The sequence below is a fragment of the Pelophylax lessonae genome (assembly GCF_965119305.1).
Source record: "Pelophylax lessonae genome assembly, chromosome: 12".
Classification (NCBI taxonomy): domain Eukaryota; kingdom Metazoa; phylum Chordata; class Amphibia; order Anura; family Ranidae; genus Pelophylax; species Pelophylax lessonae.
The window spans coordinates 197,492,976-197,520,869 of record NC_138779.1 but is presented as its reverse complement, the minus strand read 5'-3'; the positions used below and the strand labels follow the sequence as shown (position 1 = coordinate 197,520,869).

The 27,894-nt window shown below is 45.6% G+C and overlaps 2 protein-coding genes across 2 annotated transcripts in view; one reads left to right on the top strand and one right to left on the bottom strand.

The window, feature by feature from the left end:
• The window catches only part of LOC309567676 (interferon-inducible GTPase 5-like), a 32,926-nt gene extending 29,078 nt beyond the window's left edge, over positions 1–3,848 (bottom strand). The window contains exon 1 of the mRNA XM_082273112.1: positions 3,708–3,848. The gene's annotated coding sequence lies outside the window, so the exon portion shown is untranslated. The remainder of the gene's footprint in view (positions 1–3,707) is intronic.
• Positions 3,849–12,955: 9,107 nt separating this feature from the next.
• Positions 12,956–18,526, top strand: LOC309568556 (uncharacterized protein). Its single transcript, XM_082274256.1, has 2 exons — positions 12,956–13,605; positions 17,234–18,526. The coding sequence occupies exons 1-2, from the start codon at positions 12,965–12,967 to the stop codon at positions 18,279–18,281; spliced, it is 1,689 nt and encodes a 562-aa protein (XP_082130382.1). The 5' UTR covers positions 12,956–12,964; the 3' UTR covers positions 18,282–18,526.
• Positions 18,527–27,894: the final 9,368 nt, after the last annotated feature.

Sequence of the window (27,894 nt, the reverse complement as noted above, 5' to 3'; positions counted from 1 at the left end):
TATTTATCACATGCTATTTATCACATGCTGAGTGCGAGATTATATGAAATCTATCAGAGTATTGATATGAGATTATAGGATCATTGGAGGAAACATGTCCTCAGAATACAGGAGATTATTACAGGCCAGTTGCAGGATAACCTGGAATATATCAGAGTATAGATATGAGAGTAGAGCATGCAGAGGAGGAAAACTGCATATACAGTATAATATATCAGTAATCATTATTACAGGATGAGTGCAGGACTACATGGAATATATCAGATTATGGGAGGAAAAGGACACATATAGAAGGCTGGGATCAGAGTACAGGGGTGCACAAATATAAGAACTAATACATATTATGGGATGCCGAGGGGGAATAGGACATATAGAACACTGTGATGAGAGTACAGGAGATTATTAGATGCTGGGTGCAGGATTACATGAAAATAGAACATATTATGGGATGCGGGGGAGGAATTGGAAATATATAGATATAGATATAGATATATATATATATATATATATATATATATGAAACTGGAATCAGAGTAGAGGAGATGGTTCAGGACTACAGGAAATATATCAGATTATAGGATGCGGGGAGGAGAAGGAAATATATATGAGTGTATTCAGAATACAGGGGATCATTAGATGCTGGGTGCAGGAATACATGAACTAATACATATTATGGGATGCGAAGAAGGAAAGGGACAGATATCAGATTATAGAGGATCGTTACAGACTGGGTGCAGGATTACAGGAAATATAACATATTATGGGATGTGGAAGGGATATATCAGATTATAGGGGATTATTACACACTGGGTGCAGGATTGCATGAAATATAACATATTATGGGATGTGGAAGGGATATATCAGATTATAGGGGATTATTACACACTGGGTGCAGGATTACAGGAAATATAACATATTATGGGATGTGGAAGGGATATATCAGATTATAGGGGATCATTACACACTGGGTGCAGGATTGCATGAAATATAACATATTATGGGATGTGGAAGGGATATATCAGATTATAGGGGATTATTACACACTGGGTGCAGGATTGCATGAAATATAACATATTATGGGATGTGGAAGGGATATATCAGATTATAGGGGATTATTACACACTGGGTGCAGGATTACAGGAAATATAACATATTATGGGATGTGGAAGGGATATATCAGATTATAGGGGATCATTACACACTGGGTGCAGGATTGCATGAAATATAACATATTATGGGATGTGGAAGGGATATATCAGATTATAGGGGATTATTACACACTGGGTGCAGGATTACAGGAAATATAACATATTATGGGATGTGGAAGGGATATATCAGATTATAGGGGATTATTACACACTGGGTGCAGGATTACATGAAATATAACATATTATGGGATGTGGAAGGGATATATCAGATTATAGGGGATCATTACAGACCGGGTGCAGGATTACAGGAAATATAACATATTATGGGATGTGGAAGGGATATATCAGATTATAGGGGATCATTACAGACCGGGTGCAGGATTACAGGAAATATAACATATTATGGGATGTGGGGGAGGACAGGGACAGATATCCGATAACAGAGTCTCATTACGCACTGGGAGCAGGATTACATAAAATATAACATAATATGGGATGAACGTAAAATTAACATAAGGAACACATAGTTATATGTTTCTGTAGAGTTCAATTGCCCCTGCTCCTGATGAAGTGAAACGATTTTCACGAAACGCGTCGAGCTGAAGAGGCCATGTACACTCAATATCATCTTAGCATGCATCCAATTATCATGTTGTACAAAGTCTATGTTTGTTGGTCTATCATTGTCATTTTTCATTATGATTCTACCGTACTATTTAGCTGTATACTGTGTATGTTCCCCTTGAACTTATTGTATCTATTGTATCTAGGCTAACTGCCATTTTACATGTCAATAAACACATGATGTTTGATCATATGCCTTTCTATGCCTACCTGCAAATGTATATGTACTACCATTAGAACATCATGTGTCAACTGGCCACACCTCATACAAAGTCCCACCCTTTTATTTTTGAACATTTTATTTTTGAACACTATGTGTTCCTCATGTTCATTTTACGTTCATGATTAATAGGGATGGAGACTCTATGGCACGAGACTCATTTAAAGTCCCATTTCCCTCATCTTTCCCTTTCTTCCGCTTCCCCTTCCTTCCCCCTTTTTTCCTTATTCCCATTCAATAGCATAATATGGGATGTGAAAGGCATATATCAGATTATAGGGATTAATTTCAGACTGGGTACAGGATTACATAAAATATAACATATTATGGGATGCAGTGGTGGAAGGGACAGATATCAGGGGATTATTACGCACTGGACGAAGGACTACATGAAATATAACATATTATGGGACGCGGAGGTGGAAGGGATATATCAGATTATAGGGGATCATTACGCACTGGGAGCAGGATTACATGAAATATAACATATTATGGGATGTGGAAGGGATATATCAGATTATAGGGGGAACATTACAGACTGGGTGCAGGATTACATGAAATATAAAATATTATGCGATGCGGGGGGGGGGGGGGAGGACAGAGACATATAACAGAATACAGGGGATTATTACGCACTGGGTGCAGGAATACATGAAATATAACATATTATGGGATGCGGAGGTGGAAAGGGACAGATATCCGAATACAGGGGATCATTAAGCACTGGGTACAGGATTACATGAAATATAACATATTATGGGATGTGGAAGGGATATATCAGATTATAGGGGATCGTTACAGACTGGGTACAGGGTTACATGAAATATAACATATTATGGGATGCAGGGGAGGACAGGGACAGATATCAGAATACAGGAGAATATTACGCACTGGGTAAAGGACTACATGACATATAACATATTACGGGACGCGAAGATGTAATGAACATATTAGATTACAGGAAAACATTACAGACTGGGTGCAGGGTTACATGAAATTGAACATATTTAGGGGTCGTGGAGGTGGAAAGGGACAGATATCTGAATATAGGGGATTATTACGCACTGGGTGCAGGATTACATGAAATATAACATATTATGGGATGCGGGGAGGACAGGGACAGATATATTAACAGGAGATTATTACGCACTTGGGGAAGGACTACATAAAAAAATAACATATTATGGGATGCGGGGGTGGAAGGGACGTATCAGATTACAGGAAAACATTACAGACTGGGTGCAGGATTACATGAAATAGAACATATTATGGGATGCGGGGGAGGAAAGGGACAGATATCAGATTACAGGGGATCATTACGGACTGGGTACAGGATTGCATGAAATATAACATATTATGGGATGCAGAGGTGGAAGGGACGTATCAGATTACAGGGGAACATTACGGACTGGGTACAGGATTGCATGAAATATAACATATTATGGGATACGGGGGGGAGGACAGAGACATATAACAGAATACAGGGGATTATTATGCACTGGGTGCAGGATTACATGAAATATAACATATTATGGGATGCAGAGGTGGAAAGGGACAGATATCAGATTACAGGGGAGGACAGGGACACATATCACACTGTACAGGGGATTATTGCAGGCGGTTGCAGAGGAATATATGGGATGGGATAAGCAGAGGCAATCACAGGGTGGGGGTGCAGGTTATGTCTATATCAGAGCCCCCCCTCTCCTCCTCACTGGTCATAGGGTGCAGCAGCTGGTCCTCCTGATGGATGGAGGGGCCCCTGGATTGTTAGGGCCCGGTTTTCCTCTGCAGGAAGCTCATATACAGGTCTGCTGTGTTTGTGCTTCTCTCCTCCTCCTCCTCCAGCCTCTCACATGTTCCTGTTTTGCTCCCTCCTCTATGCAGTGTCATTGTATTCCCCTCCCAGATCAGACCAGGCCTGTCTGCTTCTCTCTACAGTCTCACCATCCAGCTTCTGCTCGGCAGGCGAGTATATGACAAGTATGCATGCCCTAAGGGATAATATAGCATCATCCTCATCATCATCATCATCCTCATCCTCATTCTCATTCTGCTGCCTTACCATCTTCCTTGTTTCTGCTGCATTGCTTGCAGATTTTTAATTTTAAGGCCCATGTCAGGTGCAGATGGGGCCCCTGGGCTGTCTAATTGAGGCCCCTGTGCTGTTGTTTTCATTTTGCTGTTTCACTCTCCCATCGTTAGGGTAACCTGAAGGGGTCCAGATTTCACCGAAAGGTTTTGTTTTTGTTTTCTGGATCATCAGAAGGTTTGTAAATAGTGATAGTTGATGTGTATGTTTATGTCTTTTGTTTGTAAATATTGTCATCTAATGTCAACATAGGCACTGGTAACCATGTTTTAGGAGGTTATCTCCCTGTAAACGACGCTCCTTGGCGCCCATAGCAACCAAGTCGGCAAGGGCCTTTAGGCTCCGTTCACATGTAGGCGTTTTGGGGCGTTTTTGGGGCGTTTTTCTGCTCTAGGATCAGCTCTCAAAACGCCCAACAAGACAAATCCTATTCATTTCAATGGCCCCTGTTCACATCTGAGCGTTTTGACGCTGTATACAAAACGCCCAACGCTCAAAAAAGTACATGAGCTTCTTTTTGGGCAGATTACAGGCGTTTTCCATTGATCTCTATTCAATCTAAAAACGCCTGCACAAAAATCGCGGTAAAAATCGCGGTAAAATCGCGGTAAAAAACGCCGCAAAAATCGCGGTAAAATCGCGGTAAAAAACGCGCGAAAAACGCTACGCTCAGGTGTGAATGTAGCCTTAAGGCGCGGTTCACACTAGATGCGGTTGCGAATTCACAGCGTATTCCACATCGCATAAAAGTCACAACTGGTTAATGCGAACTGATTGCAGAGTGTATTGTAAGTTAACGACACCCTGCAACCGGTTTGCAATTTCTAGAATCGGATTGTGTGGGGGATCCGATTCTGGTGCGGACAAAAAAAGAATTCTGCACGAGTCTGGTGCAAATGTGGTGCGATTTTTAGCCATACAAGTCAATGGCTCAAATCGCACCCCAGAGAAACTGCATGTAACTCACACGGGAATGTACTGCGATCCCTGTGCGAATTATATGCGGTGTCCCACACCACATCAATGTGAACCTGGCCTTAGACCACTTTAGGGCAGATCAGTTGCTATGGCTACTTGCAGGTAAGGCCACCACTCCTGCTAAGACCTCGTTCACACAGGCGGTCGAAAAACAGGAGGTTGATTTGCGTTTTTTTTTTTTTTTTTTTACCACTCCACCAATTTAACATTGGTGGCACATTTGTCTCCATTTATGCAATTTTTAGATATTGTGTAGCTTTTGGCAGGCTGTATTGCTGCCAAATGTCAACTTTTTAGGTGAATAGGATCATGCCATAGCTGTGATGCCACCATGTCTAAAGCCCCGTACACAGGAGTAGAAATTTGGCCGGGAAATTTCGTCCGATGACCGATCTGCCGATTTTGGGCTTGTTAGTATGATGCTTCCGACAACCAACTCCGACTTTTCGGCCGAAAAAATCCTGGTGTGCAGGCTATATCATTTTTGTCGACCGTCAAAACACGTCCGATTTTCGTCTCATTAGTACAGATTTCGATGGGGAAAAATCTTATGAGCAAGACTAGGCATGCTCAGAGATGAAAGAACACAAAGAAAGCAAACCAACACATGACATCACTTCTGAAGTAGAATTCTGTCGTGCGGGAAAATTCGCGTGCAGTCTAGAGCACATTCCAACCAACAGACACCACTCTGGACAAAAGACGGACGACCGGTCGGCGGAAATTAGTTGTGTGTGTACGAGGCTTTAGGCATGCCATAAAATGGGGTTCCCCCAATCACCAGTATCACTGGGAATGAAAGTGCTTGGAAAATCCAAAAACTTGAATTGACACCAGAACTAGAATAGAGGTAAAATCTTCCAATGGGGACACTTGTTCCTGATACAGCTGTCTAAGACGGTGTTTCCCTCACATTAGAAAGATGTCCTCTTACTTCCTGTTGAGTATACGGAGCAGGAAATTAGAGGAAATCTCCCTAATGAGGCACATAAAAACTGGCAGTGGTTTTAAAGTGGTTGTAGACCTCAAAAATGAAATTAGAGCAAAGCATATCCCTCCATAGCAGTGATGGGGAACCTTCACCCCCCAGATGTTTTGGAACTACATTTCCCATGATGCTCAACTACACTGCAGAGTGCATGAGCATTGTGGGAAATGGAGTTCCAAAACATCTGGGGTGCCAAGGTTCACCATCACTGCTCTATAGTGTGTACTTGTCGCAATAAGAGCACTAAGTGTCTGCCGTCTCCTTTGGCTGGGTCCACACTAATGGGATGCCAGACATCACATATGATTTGCACCGCATTGCTGTGCACATCACATGCGATGTCTGTGTGGTGCAAACTGTATGGCTGTAATCACGAAAGCAGGACACTTTTTTGGTCTGCACTGGAATGGGATTGCATGGGTGTTCAGACCCATATGATCTGATTCCCGTCCAATCTCACAGTTCGCATTGTGTTCTGCGAACTGATTTGGGGGTGTCATTAACTTTACATTGACACCTGCAGCGGTTCGCAGAGAGTAGTGTAAACTGCCTGCGAGTCCGATGTGATGCGGGAACCTGGTAGGAATTGCTGTGGTTCCATCAATGTGAACCCAGCCTTACTCTATCTGCATGAAGCACTTCTGACAAGTTTTCCTGACACCAAGAGAAAAAAGGTGACAGGGGAGGGACCTCCAGCACACAGCCTGTGATTAACAGCCTCAGCTCTGTTCCTGTGTGAAGGGGGGGGGGTGTGGTCTGTGTCCTTTCCCTCCAATCAGTTATCAGAGCTCTCTTCACTGAGCTCTGCAGTGTGTAATTTTAGCTCTCTGCCTCCTGTTTTCTGAAAGCTCAGACGAGCTGTATGAATTATACACTTGTATAGAAATGCAGATAGACAGGTACAACTTATGTAGGAGGATTTGTTTCATCCCTGTGTTATCACCTGAGGATAGTCACTGCACTGGGTATATGTAAGGGTTTACAACCACTTTAACTCTACCTAACTCTTTTCAAAATAAAATAGTAAACTATCTACCCAACTGCCCCACCTTACCCTTCCGACCACCCAAGTATATAATAACAAAGGTATCATATTGGACAACCCCTGGATACTGATGTTACAGTCTACGTCGAGCGCCACTCATCTCTTGCAGTAGCTGATGGACTATGTATGTGTTGGCTTATTTCTTTTCACTAAGGTCCTCAAGTTACAGTTCATCTCCCAGTAGGTCTACAGGCAGAGGTGGCCTTCACTGAAGTCACTGGTAAAGAGCTTCACATGTGCAGTACAGCAGCTCCCATAAGAGACCATCGGGACCTGCCTAGGCTGCACCATCAACACCCATGGATCAGTTGATAACAGGCCTGCATTTCCATATATTAGGGGGATTAGGACAGTGACATGGGTGGTATACCAGGTTATACATGCTTGTGTACCTTTTTAAGCCTCGTACACATGCGTCGAAAATCGGCAGGGAATTTTCGTCCGACGACCGATCTGCCTATTTTCGGCTCGTTAGTATGATGCTTCCGACAACCGACTCCGACTTTTCGGCCGAAAAAAATCTGGTGTGCAGGCTATAAAATTTTTGTCCGCCGTCAAAACACATCCGATTTTCGCGCAGTCAGTACAGATTTCGACAGGGAAAAATCTGATGAGCAAGACTGGGCATGCTCAGAGAAGAAAGAAAGCAAACCAACACATGACATCACTTCTGAAGTAGAATTTTGTCGGGCGAGAAAATTCGTGTGCAGTCTAGGCACATTCCAACCAACAAAACACTACTCTGGACAAAAGACGGACGATCGGTCGGCCGATAATCGTTGCGTGTGTACTAGGCTTTAGGAGGACCTTGGGTTGGCCTGTTCTGCAAATCTTGAGCAAGTGCTATGAGCAAAAGCCTGGGCCTAACTGAAAGAAATGCCTAGGCTGCCATTGCTGTCCTCCATCTGAAAATGCTAGCTGCCTGAGTCTCTCTAGCATTTAATAATTTGAGTGACCTTGTAAAGCCTGCAGCCACAGTAGTCAGAATTCCTGAGTAGCATACAAATTCTGGGTCATTGACACCCCCAAAAATCAGTGGATCGGTACAGCATTCTGTTTTGCTTAATTGGGTCTTTTAAAGTTCTTTGCAGTAAAAGCAAGGAAGCATAGAAACCTCTGTGGTATAATAACCACTTGCCCATCGCAATAGCAGTTTTACTGCTACAGGGTGGCCTTCGCTGCGCAGGATAACGTGTGTATATATACATGATCCAGCATTTCCGGGGTGGCGCAACTTGCTCTGGCTGTGATTATACACCACAGGAGCCGATCAGTGAGTCCTGCGGACACAATGTCTGCCGGCATCCGCTGATCGTTCGCTACACAGGCAGAGTGAAAGTCTGCCTATGTAAACAAGGCAGATTGCCGTTCTGTCGTAGATCCTGTGTTCATGCAAAGCAGGGACACAGATCCATGCCTTCCCCTAGTAAAACCACCTCCCACACTACACTAAAACACTAGCTAGGCACACAGTTAACCCTTTAATTGTCCCTGATGGTAACCCCTTCCCAGCCACTATCCTTAGTACAGTCACCGTGCATATTTTTAGCACTAATCCCTGTATTAGTGTCACTGGTCCCCAAAAAGTGGCAGTTATTGTCCAATTTGTCCGCCGCAATATCACAGTTCCACAATATTGAGTCACTAATCGCCACCATTACTAGTAAAGAAATTAAATAAATAAAAATTCCATAAATATATCCTATAGTTTATAGACGCTATAACTTTTGCACAAATCAATATTTTCTTATTGAGATGTTTTTTTACCAAAAATATGTAGCAGAATAAATATTGGCCTAAATTTATGAAGAAATTAGATTTTTACTGGATAGGTTTTATAGCCTAAAGTAAAAAATATATATTTTTTTTCAAAATTGGCAGTTGCACAGGTGATCAAATATCACCAAAAGAAAGCCCTATTTGTGGGAAAAAAGAACATCAAATTTATCTGAGTCCACTGTTGTACAACTGCAATATTGTCAGTTAAAGTAATGCAGCGCCGTATCGCAAAAAATGGCCTGGTCATGAAGGGGGGTAAATTTTCCGGAGGGGAAGTGGTTATTATGCTTTAGTAAACAAGAAAAAATGCTGTGCTTACTATTGTAAGAAAAACAAATCACTAAGTACAACACGCATGCACACACACTACCTATACAGCATTTTTCAGAAAGAGATCAGCAATGACAGCCTACATCAGGGGTGGGCAAGCCGTTGATTGCGATCTACAAGTCGGCCGGGGGGAGCCGACAGGTAGATCGCGAACGTGAGTTTGCCCCCCCCCCAGCCTCCCCCAGTCTCATGTTCACTACAGAGTGGAGTGAAGATGGCAGCATGGATGGAGGGTAGTGGGGTGGGAGCTCCCTTAGCTAACCTTTCAAGTTAAACAGCAGATGATTGGTTGCTAGTTGGTCCTAGTAACGAATCGCCAGCTTATTCTGAAAATTTAACTCTGGCAGCTCCCACTCCCTCTATGGGAGGGGCAGAGGACAATACAGTGGGGAGTGATGTGAAGGGGGCAGAAGACACTGTTTTCGGGGGTACAGGACACTACTAGGGGGTAGGGTAGGGGGCAGAGGACGCTACAGTGGGGGGGTTAATGTGAAGGGGGGCAGAGGACATTGCTTTGGGGGGGGTAAAGGACACTGCTCTGGAGGGAGGGAGCAGAGGACACTGCTATGGGGGGGGCAGGGGACACTACAGTGGGGGGGTGATGTGAAGGGGCAGAGGACACTGCTTTGGGAAATACAGGACAATACTGTGGGGGGAGGGGGACAGGGGACACTACAGTGGGAGGCTGATGTGAAGGGGCAGAGGAAACTACTATTGGGGGACAGAGAACACTACTGTGGAGGGTGATGTGAAGGGGGGCAGAGGACACTACTGTGGGGGGGTGATGTGAAGGGGGGCAGAGGACACTACTGTGGGGGGGTGATGTGAAGGGCGGCAGAGGACACTACTGTGGGGGGTGATGTGAATGGCGGCAGAGGACACTACTGTGGGGGGTGATGTGAAGGACGGCAGAGGACACTACTGTGGGGGGTGATGTGAAGGGCGGCAGAGGACACTACTGTGGGGGGTGATGTGAAGGGCGGCAGAGGACACTACTGTGGGGGGTGATGTGAATGGCGGCAGAGAACACTACTGTGGGGGCTGATGGGAAGGGCGGCAGAGGACACTACTGTGGGGGGGTGATGTGAAGGGCGGCAGAGGACACTACTGTGGGGGGGTGATGTGAAGGGCGGAAGAGGACACTACTGTGGGGGGTGATGTGAAGGGTGGCAGAGGACACTACTGTGGGGGGTGATGTGAAGGGCGGAAGAGGACACTACTGTGGGGGGTGATGTGAAGGGCGGCAGAGGACACTACTGTGGGGGGGTGATGTGAAGGGGGGCAGAGGACACTACTGTGGAGGGTGATGTTAAGAGGGGCAGAGGACACTATTGTGGGGGGTGATGTAGAGGGAGGCAGAGGAAGCTACTATGGAGGGTGATGTGAATGGGTGGCAGAGGACACTACTGTGGGGGGTGATGTGAAGGGCGGAAGAGGACACTACTGTGGGGGGTGATGTGAAGGGCGGCAGAGGACACTACTGTGGGGGGGTGATGTGAAGGGGGGCAGAGGACACTACTGTGGAGGGTGATGTTAAGAGGGGCAGAGGACACTATTGTGGGGGGTGATGTAGAGGGAGGCAGAGGACACTACTATGGAGGGTGATGTGAATGGGGGGCAGAGGACACTACTGTGGGGGGTGATGTGAAGGGCGGAAGAGGACACTACTGTGGGGGGTGATGTGAAGGGTGGCAGAGGACACTACTGTGGGGGGTGATGTGAAGGGCGGAAGAGGACACTACTGTGGGGGGTGATGTGAAGGGCGGCAGAGGACACTACTGTGGGGGGGTGATGTGAAGGGGGGCAGAGGACACTACTGTGGAGGGTGATGTTAAGAGGGGCAGAGGACACTATTGTGGGGGGTGATGTAGAGGGAGGCAGAGGACACTACTATGGAGGGTGATGTGAATGGGGGGCAGAGGACACTACTGTGGGGGGTGATGTGAAGGGCGGCAGAGGACACTACTGTGGGGGGTGATGTGAAGGGCGGCAGAGGACACTACTGTGGGGGGTGATGTGAAGGGCGGCAGAGGACACTACTGTGGGGGGGTGATGTGAAGGGCGGCAGAGGACACTACTGTGGGGGGGTGATGTGAAGGGCGGCAGAGGACACTACTGTGGGGGGGTGATGTGAAGGGCGGCAGAGGACACTACTGTGGGGGGTGATGTGAATGGCGGAAGAGGACACTACTGTGGGGGGGTGATGTGAAGGGCGGAAGAGGACACTACTGTGGGGGGTGATGTGAATGGCGGAAGAGGACACTACTGTGGGGGGGTGATGTGAAGGGCTGCAGAGGACACTACTGTGGGGGGGTGATGTGAAGGGGGGCAGAGGACACTACTGTGGAGGGTGATGTTAAGGGGGGCAGAGGACACTACTGTGGGGGGTGATGTAGAGGGAGGCAGAGGACACTACTGTGGGGGGTGATGTGAAGGGCGGCAGAGGACACTACTGTGGGGGGGTGATGTGAAGGGCGGCAGAGGACACTACTGTGGGGGGGTGATGTGAAGGGGGGCAGAGGACACTACTGTGGAGGGTGATGTTAAGGGGGGCAGAGGACACTACTGTGGGGGGTGATGTAGAGGGAGGCAGAGGACACTACTATGGAGGGTGATGTGAATGGGGGGCAGAGGACACTACTGTGGGGGGTGATGTGAAGGGCGGCAGAGGACACTACTGTGGGGGGTGATGTGAAGGGCGGCAGAGGACACTACTGTGGGGGGTGATGTGAAGGGCGGCAGAGGACACTACTGTGGGGGGTGATGTGAAGGGCGGCAGAGGACACTACTGTGGGGGGTGATGTGAAGGGCGGAAGAGGACACTACTGTGGGGGGTGATGTGAAGGGCGGCAGAGGACACTGCTGTGGGGGGTGATGTGAAGGGCGGCAGAGGACACTGCTGTGGGGAGTGATGTGAAGGGCGGCAGAGGACACTACTGTGGGGGGTGATGTGAAGGGCGGCAGAGGACACTACTTTGGGGGGTGATGTGAAGGGCAGCAGAGGACACTACTGTGGGGGGTGATGTGAAGGGCGGCAGAGGACACTACTGTGGGGGGTGATGTGAAGGGCGGCAGAGGACACTACTTTGGGGGGTGATTTGAAGGGGGGCAGAGGACACTACTGTGGAGGGTGATGTGAAGGGGGCAGAGGACACTACTTTGGAGGGTGATGTGAAGGGGGCAGAGGACACTACTGTGGAGGGTGATGTGAAGGGGGCAGAGGACACTACTGTGGAGGGTGATGTGAAGGGGGCAGAGGACACTACTGTGGAGGGTGATGTGAAGGGCGGCAGAGGACACTACTGTGACATGCTATGTGTTCTTCGTGCCGTCTTTTTATTGGGAGCTTATTGAGGTTCTTTAATCTTTTTTTAAAGGGGCCTCCTATACCCCCTTCTGCCGGGGATCTTTGATTTCCTCCATGTTGTCCAGGTAGATCTCAACCTCTGAAAGGTTGCCTACCCCTGGCATACATATTTAGGTCAGAACAAGTTTTGCATGTCTAGCTATTTGGAAGTTACCACAGGGTCAACCTGAGGGACAAGGACTCAGTGTTGTCACACAATATGAGAAAGTTCCTGAAAAAGGACCTTCACCATAGGATCTCCAGGAATAATTTTAATAAAAGCTGCAGATTTAAAGAACCTTAAAATGGCGGCAGCACAGCATGCTGAGTATAAGGCCTCATTCACATGGACATATCTCTATTTTATCTGAACCTTTTTATCTTTTTGTTTTTTTCTTCCAGAAAGGAGTAGACATGGCTGAAGTGGAGATAGCTACAGAGGCATTATCTGAAGCTCTGGACTCACTGGCTGCACCAGAATCGCTCAGTTTTAGTGTTGCCATTATCGGGCCGCGAGGATCAGGAAAAACCACACTAGTCCGATCTCTTTGCCACCAAACTGAGCACTTCGGTCCCAAGTTCTTGGACTCATATTTTAAAGGAAATGAAGGATCCCACGAAGTCACATGCCATACTTACCCTTCTCTACCCAATGTAACTCTTCTGGACTACCCAGGGTACAATCCTGGCGATTCTCCCACTGCGTACCTGGATGGCATTAAAACTGAGAATGTCCACTGCCTGGTGATGACAGTCGGGGAGGTCATCTCTGATGCTGACTTGCAACTTTTGGGAGCCCTAAAACATTTAGGAAAACCCTATTGTGTGGTGCAGACCCACGTTGACCTTATATTGCATACAGAGAAGAGGCAGCAGGGGAGCAATTACTGGAGAGGCCAAACACTTTTGGGCCTAAGAGGGAAAACAGAGGAGAGGCTGGGTGGAAGTGGACCTCAAGGAGCCCACATCTTCCTGGTGGCCTGCCTGGAAGCCCAGAACTATGACTTTGTGGAGATGGTGGATTATGTTGAGAGGGAGTTGCTGCAGTGGAAGAGGTAAGACATTAGAGTTTAAGGCCATGCATTACACTGGCAGAACCTGTTATATATGTGTCAGGCTCAGGGCTTTTTTTCTCTCAGAGAATAGGTGCAGGAACTCCTCCCTTCTGAGTCACCCCTTGACTCCGTCCCCTACCCACCTCCGAATACCATGGTTTCACCTCTTACCCACCTCCCAGTACCACCCCTTTTAGAGAATTAACAATAACAAGAAAGTCAATATAATAGATCCAACAGCCAGCAACATTAGACCCCTCCCTCAACAGTAGATCCCTCCCAGCAATGATTGATGCCGTGCAACATAAGACCCACCCCAGCAACAATAGATACCCTACCCCACCAACAACAACAGACTTCCCCAGCAACAATAGATCCTCTGCGCAAATAGATCCCCTCCAGCAATACTAGATTACCCAGTAGCCAGCATCAATAGACCCTCCAGCAGCAAGCAGCAAAGACCTCTCCCTAAACAATAAATCCCTCCCAGCAACAACTGACCCACCAGCAACATAAGACCCACCCCAGTAACAATACATCCCCCATGAGCAACAGAAGACCTCCTCAGCAACTATAGACCCCATCCTCCGCAAAAATAGATCCCCTCCAGCAAAAATAGATTGCCTATTAGCCAGCATCAACGGACCCACCAGCACACCCAAGCATCCCTTGCCATTACATACATTCAGTTCTGAAGGTGCCGGAACTGCGTTCCTCCACGTTCCTGCTGAAAAAAAAGCCCTGGTCAGGCTGTCAGAACTTTGTGATGTGGGGAGGACACAGCAGACACAACAGGTCCCAGTGCTACCAAGGTCCCATTCTTATTGACTAGGAGCTTGTACTGTAAGTGGTAGCAGCAGTTTGGTGACCATTTTTCTGCTTCCTCGATGGATGGAAGCCCTCAAATTTTTCAATTTCTGGACTGCCAGTTAGAAGGTCATGGCCCACAATGATGACTGGCACATTCAAATGTGTTTTATATGTTCTTGGTGCTGGAACTTACCAAGCCTTGCCAGCCTTTGCATTATTATAAGTCTAGGTTCATTTTTTGGGCACTTTTTGTAAGGAGTTATTTTTTATATTTATTGTAGATCTTCAAAATGTTTGAATGTTTTTGTAACCTAGCAATTTCAATTAAGTGTTTGAAATGGCATGAATTAAAAAAAAATCAATTCAGAAAGAGCACATAAAAAAATCTATGACTCAGAAAAGAAATAAAAAATACAGGACCAGTTCTTCCATGGTCTTTGTGGTGCCCCAACACAGATCTCACTATTCCAAACTTTGCATTGAGAAACCATACCATATACCCATCCGTTAAATGTCACCTGCTTGTCTGTGTGTAAGAAAATATATCAAAACTTGTATATAATACAATATTTAACACTTCTGTAAGTGTTTCTAAAAGTTCACTCCCCATCCATGAAGAAGGTAACTCTTGACGTTACTCCAAGACTAGACATCATGCAGGAAAGTGGTCATCCGTCTTGCAGGAAGGTGACACTTGAAGTGGCAATATGGTTTGTACCATTGTCAACGGTTTGCCAGATCATGGCCATTAGCTGGGTTTGGACCTTGGGGTGCCTAATAGGCCAGAGGAAAACCCCCAATGGGACTTTTAAGGTCTTAGGCCCCTTTCACACATACGGTCCGTTCAGTTCATCAGTTCAGTCATGTCAAAATGTATCAGTTTTCCATTCGTTTTTCATCCATTTTTCGTCAGTTGTCATCCGTTTTTTCATCCGTTGTCATCCGTTTTTTCATCCGTTGTCATCTGTTTTTCATCCGTTGTCATCCGTTTTTCGTCCGATCCGTTTTTTTGACGGATGAAAAAAAGGGCATTCATCCGTTCAAAAAAACGGACATTGACCAAAGCGGATGAAAACGGATGTTAAAGCGGAGTTCCACCCAAAAGTGGAACTTCCGCTTTAAATAGTCCTAACCCCCTGACATGCCACATTTGGCATGTCATTTTTTTTGGGGGGGGGGAGCGGGTACCTAGTTTTGACAGGTACCCGCTCCCACTTCCGCTCGGAGCGCCGCGGCACCCTGAGCGGAAGTTCTCCTCTCTCCCTCCCTCCCTGCAATCTTCTGGGACATGTCAGAGGTCCCAGAAGATTGCCGGCCAATCACGAACTCGCGCATGCGCATTGCGTACCCGGCTGTGAAGCCGCAAACTGTCACAGCCGGGTGCCCACACCAATGATGCCGGCGCCGCAGAGCAGAGAGGGAGAAGACGGCGCATCGCTGGACCGTGGGACAGGTGAGTGTGCGGTTAGGCTGGAACTCTGCTTTAACTCATGATCATCCGTTGTCATCCGTTTTTACATAGAGATACATTGATGTCTGTTTTTCATCTGTCAACGGATGGATAAAAAACGGACAAAATGACAGCATGTGTGAAAGGGGCCTAAGACAATCATTTGCTGCTAAAGTAGCAGTGAAAAAATAGTAGTAATAGTTTTATATAAAAAATATAAATTTTATTTCAAAGATAATAAAGGGACAAAAAACACATATATAGAACATGTAAAGACAAAACCATAGGGTGGCTAACCCAAAAATGACCACGTCATGTAAATAGGGTACATAACAACAAAACCGACGAATGCCGTAGGGATAGATACTATCCCTACGGCATTTGTCTGTTTTGCTATTATGTACCCTATTTACATGATGTGGTCATTTTTGGGTTAGCCACCCTATGGTTTTGTCTTTACATGTTCTATATACAGTAATCCCCCGCTCCATCGCGGTTCAGTTTTTGCGGTCCCGGTAATTCGCGTTTTTTTTTGTAATGTTATTTTACTATATAAATCATTAAAAATGAAATATTTTTGTGTTTTCCGTAGCTCTTGCTCTGTCTCTCAGTATCTTTTATGTGTTTAAATGAGTTTCTATTGTTTTAAAAGTGTGTTTAAAGACCTTAAAATGCTTTTACACGTACAGTGACAGTAAAATAAACATGCCTACAATGCATTTTAATAGGGTTTTTCTATTTCGCGGAATTTCACTTTTCGCGGCTGGGTCCGGAACGTAACCCCCCCGCAATGGAGGGGGGTTTACTGTATGTGTTTTTTGTCCTTTTATTATAAAATTATATAAAACTATTACTACTATTACATTATACTACTATTATATATAAAACTATTACTACTATTTTTTTCACTGCTACTATAGCAGCAAATGATTGTCTAAGACCTTAAAAGTCCCATTGGGGGTTTTCCACTGGCCTTTTTTGTTTCGGGATGCGGTCTTAACCATTAACTCCCTATTTCACCAACCAATCCCTTTCTTCTTGGGGTGCCTAATAATAAGGCCAATGAAAATCCTAAAATCATAGCGTGGCATGTAATTATAGTGTACCAATAGAAAAAAAAAAAACATAGTGCTTCCGGTTATGGTCTACAATGGCTGCTTACATAGGTCAGTAGACAAAGTATTTCAGCTTCTGTGCAATTTTTGGAGTTACCATACATATTTGTGATATTTGTAACTTTTCTATTTGATTGTGTACTGCTTCTTTAAAGAATATTCCATGTCTTGACAATACAGAGTATTTTCATTTTTTTTTTTTTTGCATTGGAAAGTTGATTTCCTAACACCGATTTTCTACTTTTGGTTACAGGCCAGTTAGTCACACGGCAGATCCTCAAACCCAAGACCTAGCGTCAGTATTCGAGGTACAGTGCGATCAAGAGGGACTTTCAGAATTCTGCTCTCTCCTCAGCATCTTTATAGACAACCCTCCTCCGGTGTCAGCTGTTGTAGGCATAACTGGCACTGATAAAGATGGTATTCTTTGTGCCCTTTGTGAACCCCCTCTTTCAGGACTTATCGTGAGATCCCTTCCTGGTCCAGGCACCCCACCAATGTCCGTGGAACAGTACTTGCAAAATTTACAGACAGAAGCTTGTGATGTCTACTTGATTGTAGGCTCGGGGATGGACAACAGCTCTCGTGCCACCCTGGTTGAAGCCTTGGTTGCTGCTGGCAAACACTGTATGCTGATTGGTGGAGATGAAGAGAGGAAACATAGGCAGGAGGCCAAAGGGCATGTGGAAGGGGGAAAAAAATCAGATCGCCATGGGTCTGATTTTCCTGGTTTAAGGGTTGCTTTAGAGAAGGGAGCTCCTCAGTTAGTCAGAGAGAGGCTTCTGCATGCCATCTCCTCCATAATTGTTCAGCTAGTAAGGAGAGAGCGAAGAAGACTAATGATGGGCATATACGATCTTTGCCTGGACATATGTGCCCAGTCATATCAAGGGGAGCTTCCTGAAGCTTTGGCTAAACTTTTGTCCACTCTTACATCATTCCGTGCCCGCTACGGACTAGATGACGACTCACTAACACTAATATCACAAGTCACTGGCTGCAGCTCTGAGGATTTGCGCACCGAGATACAATGCCCCCTGGCACAAGACCCAGGTGTAGAACAGCTGCTGCAGATGGCATCCCAGCCCCTGTCTTTATCTGAGCTGGTCTGGAGCTACATCCCACACTGGGGAGGAGGAGAAGAGGCCCCCACCAAATTGTCTCACGAACGCACCTACCGACTTCTTGTGGAAGCCGTCTGGGGGATGGCAGAGGATGCCGAGAGGGTGCTGCTTCACGGATGCACCAACCAGAAGGTGGCCAAAGAACGGACTGCTTTCTGTCACTGGCCCTGCGTGTGATCTTCAAGACCACTCATGGACCTTCACCTTGCTAGGTCAATGCACTTGCACACCATTATACATATATGCTTTGGTGCATCTTTGTCTAGGTGGGAAGCATGGCGCTGTCCTTCACCCCAAACTATGTGGTAGTTAAAAAAAAAAAAAATATCTTAATCAGCAGTTTTTGGGTGCAGATTGTTTTCTCAGCCTAAAAGTATCTCGTGACAAATGTTGATGTATCAAATAAATGGTCTATCGTAGAATTTCTATTAGATGAAGTGGCTCTTTGTGTAAGCTAGGGCATCCTATAGGCAAGGAGATATCTCCCCTTTGGAAAGAGGTATTCCTCTTAGTGGTAAAGAAGCTCTTTCTGTGGGCAAGAAGCTTCTCTTGTAGACAGGGTAACTCTTCTTGTAGGCCATCTTTATAATAGTGGTAAAGTGCCTGTGAATATAGGAGCTCTGCTGTAAGGGCATTATCTTGTAGGCAAGTTAGATCCTAATAAAGGAGATGTTGGAATTCAAATTTTTACTGTAGTTGGGCTTCAGATTACTATTAGGGGATACTAAATGGGTGGGGCTTGTATACAAGTACACAGGGTATGTCTAATAGGACCTGTCTGTATTTGCCAACCATATCCACAGTGCTGTATTTTGGCCTAGGCCAACAAGGCCCAGGCCTAGGGCAGCACTTTGCAGGGGGGCAGCAAAAAAGCTACCCCCACCACCTGAGACTCTATTGGCCACTGGTTGCTAGAACCACCTCTCTCACCCCCTCTCTCTCTTACTCACCCCCCTTCTCACTCTCTAACCCCTCCTCTCTCTCTCTCCCTCCCTCTCACCTCCCTCTCTCTTTCTCACCCCCCTCTCTCTCTCACTCTCATCTCCCTCTCTCATCCCCACTCTCTCTCGCTCTCTCTCTCTCACCCCCCCTCTCTCTCTCGCTCGCTCATCCCCCCACTCTCTCATCCCCCCCACTCTCTCACTCATCCCCCCTCTCTCTCTCTCTTCGATTCCGCCCTCTCTCTCTCATCTCCCCTCTCTCACCCCCACCCAACCCCTCTCTCTCTCCCTCCCTCACCCACCCCCCCTCTCTCTCTCTCCCTCAACCACCCTCTCTCTCCCACCCCTTCTCACCCCCCCTCTTATGAGATCTCAGGGGTTCATGCTGGGACTTGTAGTCCTTCAATTTTGGAGGAAGACACATCCGTTAAAAAAGGAGTGGGGAAAATTGACATGGGGAGGACGCCCAATTTTAGTCTTGCCTATGGCAGCACAAAACCAAAATACACCACTGCATATCCAAGCTTTTAGTTTACAGTTGTCCTTTTATCTAGTGCAAGTTTCATTTTTAAAATTATCAGTAAATAAAATGGCCCATGATTTGGTGGACAAGAAACTCAAGTCGTTATAGCTTGCGGAAAAACTAACTTGAGTAGTGGATACCCAAAAAATGAGTTGAACCTTTAAATCTACAGTATAGATGTGGGTAACCTAGAGACCCAGCTTCATTTTATTTTGCACCTGAGCATGTATGACAATGGTTTTATGTTTGCACTTTATGCCTGTAAATGATTTTGCAATACCCCTATGACTGCAATAATGAATGAGGAGGAACGCCAGACCGATGTAAAAGCCCATTTACGTTTTTTTAAAATTCAAAAATCAATAACATTTTTTAAATGGCAGCATCAGCCAATTGACTAAATGCAGTTTTGAACTACATATATTGAAACCGACCATAACCGAAACAGTTTCACTGCCAAAATAACCGGTTTACTTTCACATGTGTATATCCTGCCTATCACCATATGGAAATGACACTCCCATTGCAAGCCAGATGTCAGCTTGTAGCTGGTGCATGACGACGCTATATAAAATAAATGCAGTAGCTAAATTGAAAAACGATTTCATCATTTTTAAGCATGCATACATGTTTTTTTAAAGCTGAACTCCGGCCTTGCCTTCAGCCTTACACCGTTGTACTGATAACGTTTAACCTGATTTCACTGCATACAGTGGGCTTTTCACAGCATGCATTAGAAGCTGCAGCAAGTTAGTTAGATCCCGCCTCATTACCTGGCTGGAGTTCAGCCTTTCTAACCCTGGCTTGCGCCTTTCATTTATTGGATCTTTTAATCAGGGCGGTTCAGTATCACATGTGGTCTCTACTACAGCTTTCTGTTTTCAGCCATGCACAGCTCCTCCTACCAGTCATGATCTGCCTGTATTGCATAAAGAAGCACAGAGATCCAGTGATGATGTCACTAGGTCTAAAATAAGGTATGTAATACAATTAGAATACAGTAATGCCTTGGTTTGTGAGTAATGCGGTATACGAGCGTTTTGCAAGACAAGCACATTTTTTTTATCTGTCTTCAGCTACAAGCAGTAGTTCTAGGCTACGTTCACATTCTAGGCGTTGCTATTTTATAGGCGTTTTGATAGGCGTTTTTACAAGCGTTTTACAGGTAAAACACTCTATATCGCCTTTCTAGCATTTACAGGCATTTTTGCCCCATAGACTTAATGCAGTCTGCCCAAAAAGAAGCTCATGTACTTTTTGGAGCATCGGGCGTTTTGCTCAAGGCGTCGGAACGCTCAGATGTGAACAGGGGCCATTGAAATGAATAGGATTTGTCTTATTGGGCGTTTTTTGCGCTGATCTTTAGAGCTGAAAAACGCCCCAACACGCCCACGTGTGAACGTAGCCTAAATGTAGAAAAAAAAAAAGAATTACACTCACAATGGTAAGGAGTCTGGTGCTCATCCATGTAAAGCCGCTGTTGTACAGTACTGTATGTGGCTAGGGCAGCCTTTTTCAACCAGGGTGCCTTGAGGTATAACAGGTTTCTTCAGGGGTGGGTGGGTGGCTGGCTGGCACCCTGTGGTGGATGGCTGGCTGGCTATCTGGCACCCTGTGGTGGGTGGGTGGCTGGTACAGGGCCTGTGGGCGGCTGGCTGGTACAGTGCCTGTGGCTGGCTGGTACAAGACCTGTGGGTGGCTGGCTGTCTGGCACCCTGTGATGGCTGGCTGTCACCCTGTGGTGGGTGGGTTTGGCACAGGGGCTGTGGGTGGCTGGCTAGTACAGGTCCTGTGGGTGGCTGGTAGAGGGCCTTTGGGTGGCTGACTGTCTCGCTGGTACAATGCCTGTGGCTGGCTGGCTGGTACAGGACCTGTGGGTGTGGGTGGCTGGCTGGTACAGGGCCTGTGGGTGGCTGGCTGGTACAGGGCCTGTGGGTGTTGGTGGCTGGCTTGTACAGGGTCTGTGGGTGGCTGGCTTGTACAGGGTCTGTGGGTGGCTGGCTGGTACAGGGCCTGTGGCTGGCTGGCTGGTACAGGACCTGTGGGTGGCTGGCTGGTACAGGGCCTGTGGCTGGCTGGTACAGGACCTGTGGGTTGCTGGCTGGTACAGGACCTGTGGGTGGCTGGCTGTTTGGCACCCTGTGGTGGGTGGCTGTCACCCTGTGGTGGGTGGGTGGGTGTCTGGCACAGGGGCTGTGGGTGGCTGGCTGGTACAGGTCCTGTGGGTGGCTGGTAGAGGGCCTTTGGGTGGCTGACTGTCTCGCTAGTACAATGCCTGTGGCTGGCTGGCTGGCTGGTACAGGGCCTGTGGGTGGGTGGCTGGTACAGGGCCTGTGGGTGTGGGTGGCTGGCTGGTATAGGGCCTGTGGGTGGCTGGCTGGTACAGGGCCTGTGGGTGGCTGGCTGGTACAGGGCCTGTGGGTGTTGGTGGCTGGCTTGCACCGGGCTGCTGTGGCTGGGTGTATGAATGGTATACACTCCCGCGAGACTAGTTCCGACTCCAGACGAGGCTGTCCAATGCGAGGGAGACGGCCTAAGAAGGCAGAATGACGTCACAAAAATATTGAGAATATCGGGCAGTTCCGGGGCCGATACCGATATATCGGGGAAAGTGCTTATCGGCCTTGCCGATAATCGGTCGATCCCTACTGTTTACTGTACACCAGCGGTTTACTGTACTATATACAACAGTGGCTTTACATGGATTAAAACCAGACTCCTTATTATGAGTGTAATTCTTTTTTTTTTTTTTTCACCACAGAGGTACTGTACAGTATTCTCGCCATTGATAAGAGCTACAGTACTGTATTTTCAAGTGCAGTTTTTTTATTTTTACAGTACACTTCATACTGTATTTTGTATTGCCGTAATAATTTTTGTATGAATAAATGGTTGTGGAATGAATCAATTGAGTTTCCATTGTTTCTTATGGGGAAATTCGCTTTGATATACGAGTGCTTTGGATTACAAGCAGATTTCTGGAACTAATTATACTGGCAAACCAAGGTATTACTGTCGTCTCATTTCAAAATTTCATTAGCATGTTGATGGTAGAAAAAGGTAACCAGAAAAAACAAAATATAAGCAGATTAAACTTCGGCTTTACACTGTTATATGTGAAATTATTAGCCCCGTTCAGATTGGGCCGATTTGACATGCCAAATCAGAGCCTATTGCCGGCAATGGCACCGTCCGAATCGTTCCTGCACTACTTCTGGCGACTTCTGGGGCGATTTCAATAGACATCTGTGCATGAACCCCCACAAATGTCTTTCAAATCGCCCCCAAAGTCGGACTGAAATGCCGGTTTGAAATCGTGCCAGTTCAGCTGTACTCGCACGATTTCAAACCCACATTTAGTTTTAACCTAGGCTTAAAGGAGATGTACAGCCAAAGCTCATTTGCTGTACATCTCCTATTGATCACAGGAGTGCAATTCGTTCTGCACTCCTGTGACGCGTTTTCAGCAGAAAGCACTAAATTACAATTTCTGCTGACATCACAGAAGTCGGTCCAGGGTCCCGACTTCAATCACGACAATGGAAGTCGGGATCCACCAGGTGCCTGGATGGACACCTGGCTCAGCCTCTCAGCGAGCTGCTGAGAGCCTGAACCAGCCGCTCCCTACACCTCCACAGCCCAGCGCTCCAGTGAGCAAGGAGGGGGTAGAGCGGAGAGCTGTTGACTGACAGTCACCAGCTCTCTGCTCGGGGAGCTGTTCGAACCAAGTGATCGGTGGTGTTCAATCGATTGGTTCTCAGTGCAGAGGCGCCGGGGGACCGATGCTGCATCCCCCTAGGGTTAGTATGATTAGGGAAAACAAAACCATATATCTTTTATTTTTTTTGTTTTAATATGTTTTTATTGAAATATATAGAATTTTAATTAGATTGTCTTGATCACCTTGCAAACCGGCTGACGTTTACCACTATCAGGTGGAATGTCTATATTGGTTGGTGAAATGAAAGTGGACACAAACTTCTGTCTGCCATTTTTTTTTCCTGTATGTGGCATCATATATCCTCAGAATTCAGGAAAATTAAGTTTTGCTATAAAAAAAAACTTCACAATGATAGGCTATGGTATTAGTAGAATGATGATGATGATGATGATGATGATGATTATTATTATTATTATTATTATTATAATACAGGATTTATGTGGCGCCAACAGTTTGCTCAGTGCTTTACAACATGAGGGCAGATAAGTAAAGTTACAATACAATTCAAGAGGAATCTAAGGGTCCTGCTCCTTAGAGCTTACAATCTAAAAGGGAGGGTCAAGTGATACAAAAGGTAATAGCTGTGGGGAGAAAAGTACAGTTGTTAGGTGGAGGCAGGATAAGCTTCTCCTAAAAGCAGGGTTTTCAGGGATCGCCTAAAGGGGTGTATATATGGAGTATATTTTTATAGGCAAACGAGGAACCCATTAATAACTCACTGTTATGGCTGACCAATAATTCTCAGATCTTTTGCCACGTTTATAAATTCTCATTTGCGTACATCGGCACCTACCTTTTATAATAACAGCTCTAAAAGATGAGGGCAAAGCCACCAGATCTAAGTAGTGGAATCCCATTTCTTTTAAACCTGTCCTTAAACTTAATCCAAAGTTCAGGAGGAAGTTATTCTCTGCTGCTCCAAGCAAAACCCCAACTAGCAAAGGGGAAGAAGGAGACTAGGGCGGTTAAGTGACTGTGACTTTTATGGCCATTTTATGGTATTTATTATTATTATTTTTTTTTGGTTGTATATACTGTATATTGATAATTTATTAAAAAGGGGGGGGGTGCTTAGCTTTAAAAGTAAATCCCTGGAATTCTGCTTTAAAAATTGTAGAATTTTATTTTACAAGGGCACCCGTTTACATTTGTTTACTTTACTTGGTATTTAAACTTTTTTTTTTGCTTTGGATAAAGTAGGGAAGAGCTAGTAACCCTTTTTTTTTTTTTTTTTTTTTGGTCCATGACCCCTGAGTAGGGTCACCCTTTCTATTTGTCCTGGTGATTATCGTCAGCGGGATTGAAGGTGAAGGAAAATCCAGAATTTTGAGGTGTCACCAGAACAGGTGGTGTAGTGTACTCTTCTGATGGAGAAACTTTTTGCAGTGAAGATTCTCTCACTTTGAAGAGCTTTCCTCTGACTTCCTGTAAACATACATAAAGATATTACTGCTCTGGGTGGACCTACAGGCATGCATTGGGTGTGGGTGCATCCAATTTTTTCTTTCTTGATATACAACGAGCATTATTGCAAGAAGTACAAACTCACACAGCCAGACTGTAGAACATTGCTCACTGCCAGACCCCCTCTTACTGGTTCCATGTGTTTTTCTTCAATACGGGCTTAGTCATGAAGGTCTAATAAGTAAAGAAGCTCTTAGCCATGAAAATCTTAGTCATAATTATGCCCCTATTGAAGAGAAACCAGTGGAAGTAGTAGAAGAGGGTTCGGCTGTGTGCTACACTCTTAGTCATGAAGATTTTCTTCATAACTATGTCCCTTTTGGAGAGAAACAAGCGGAAGTAGTAGAAGAGGGTCTAGCTGTGTGCTACAGTCTTAAGCCTCGTACACACGCAAGGAATTTCCGCCGACCGGTTGTCCATCTTTTGTCCAGAGTCCTGTCTGTTGGTTGGAATGTACTTTAGACTGCACACAAATTTTCCCGTACGACAGAATTCTACTTCAGAAGTGATGTCATGTGTTGGATTGCTTTCTATGTGTTCTTTCATCTTTGAGCATGCCTAGTCTTGCTCATAAGATTTTTCCCCATCGAAATCTGTACTAATGAGACGAAAATCGGACGTGTTTTGACGGTCGACAAAAATTATATAGCCTGCACACCAGGATTTTTTCGGCCGAAAAGTCGGAGTCGGCTGTCGGAAGCACCATACTAACAAGCCGAAAATCGGCAGATCGGCCGTCGGACGAAATTTCCCGGCCAAATTTCTTCTCGTGTGTACGGGGCTTTAGTCATGAAGATCTTCTTCATAACTGTGTCCCTTTTGGAGAGAAACAAGCGGGAGTAGTAGAAGAGGGTCTAGCTATGTGCTACAGTCTTAGTCGTGAAGGTCTTAGTCAATACTCTGCCCCTATTGCAGAGAAACAACACAAGTGGAAGTAGTAAGGGAGGGTCTAGCTATATGCTACATCCTTAGCTGTGAAGGTCTTAGTCATCTAGCTAAGGGTCTTAGTCATGGAGGTCTTGCTCATAACTATACCCCTATTGGAGAGAAACAAATGGAAGTAGTAGGAGAGGGTCTGGCTATGTAGTCTTAGTCATAAAGGTCTAAGTCATTAAGGTCTTGGTCTTAGTCATGAAGGTCTTAGGCATAACTCTGCCCCTATTGCAGAAAAACAAGTTGAAGCAGTAAGAGAGGGTCTAGCACTCTAGCTATATGTTACAGCCTTAGCCATTAGGGTCTTCGTCATAACTATGCCCCTATTGAAGAGCAACCAGTGGAAGAAGTTGGTGAGGGTCTAGATATGTGCTACAGTCTTAGTCATAAAGGTTTAAGCCATAACTATGCATTTATTGGAAAGATACATGTGGAAGTAGTAGGAGAAAGTCTAGCTATGTGCTACAGTCTTAGTCATGAAGTTCGTAGTCCTAACTATGACCCTAATGCAGAGAAACAAGTGGAAGTAGTAGAAGAGGATCTAGCTTTGTGCTACCATCTCAGTCGTGAAGGTATTAGTCATCTAGCTATGTCTCTTAGTCATGAAGGTCTTGTTTTACTCATGGAGGTCTTAGTCATGACTATGCCCCTTATGGAGAGAAACTAGTGGAATGTGTGGCTTTGTGCTACCTTCTTAGTTGTGAAGGTCTTGGTCTTAGTCATGAATTTCTTAGTCTTAACTATGCCCCTATTGGAGAGCAACAAATGGAAGTAGTAGGAAAGGGTCTGGCTATGTGCTACCTTCTTAGTCCTGAAAGTCTAAGTCATGAAGGTCTTGGTCTTCGTTATGAAGGTCTTAGTCATAACTATGCTGCTTATAGAGAGAAACTAAGTGGAAGAAGTAGGAGAGGGTCTAGTGACATGCTACAGTCTGTCATAAAGGTCTTCGTTATGTCAGTTTTCATCCTTCTGACCTCTTATTGTATCCAAAGAACAAGGGGTGAAGGGAAGTTTACCCAATGGGACACAGCAGTGCTTTAAGTGGCCCAAAAGAGGTGCCGGTACTCTATTAAAGCCTATACATTTTTTCGCCCCCCACCCCACATCAGGGTCCCCACAGAGCACCCCCCCTGGCCTGGGCTGGGACTCCAGAGCAGGGGGACTCACTGGTGGTGACTGGTCAGGCTCTGGAGTGGGAAATATTCTTGGGGGGGCAATTGAGGGCGCAGATGTCCAAAATGAGCGTACTGGTATGCTAAGAGCCATATTTGGAAGTGGCGGTACTGAGTACCAGTGCATACCGGCCCACTTAAAGCACTGGGACACAGAATGCAAAACAAGCTTAACAGGGTTTTTAATCATTCCCTATTCTATACAAAATAAAAAAAGATAAAGTTTTGGTTTTAGATATACCTTAAAGTAGCTCTAAAGATAACTCTCTTCTAGACCCTTCCTCTGTTACTTAAACAGAGCAGTATAAGTGGCACCTATTCCCCACCCTATCCAGTAGCCTGATCCATTTCCTTCGGGTCACAGCCACAGCAAGGGGGGGAATTTACGTGCTATAGAGTCACCAATTGGCTGCCTTGCACAAATCCAGTCGCTGCAATTCTAACCAGGAAGGATTGAGCCACTGGAGACATGTCTTCCATTGGAATGAATGACACTGCATGTAAAAAGTGCATTTACCTGCACCTCCATTGTTGCAGCTGCATGCAAAAGTTTGGTCACCTCCTTCTTAAGAAATGCACGTGGAAATGCACAGAGTAAGGCACAAGAAATAGTATATTAAAAAGGCATGCATTTTTTTAAGTACAGAATGTAAATGGGCCCTATAGATTTTTATTACACAGTACAAGTCTGGCACGCCTACGATCACAGCTCTTTCAATACGCATCTCTGTGTTTTCTATATTAAAGATCGTCTCTCTACTGTATTACAGCATGTCATTGTTAGGGGGGGTGTTTAGGAATGTTGCTAGCAAACAGATGTGCGCTGTTGTAAGACGCCGATAACATGGCTGTCTAGATATCGTCATGTTTCTCGTCATGGTAATTTGCTTAATAAAGAAATTGCTGTTGAACATGACATGACTGCGGTGTTTACATTCTGTATGTCTGTATAGCATGTGAAGGTGTGTGGTTCTAGCATGTAAGCATATCATTAGACAGCTGTCAGGACAGCACAGTAGTTCAGTAGCTACAAATG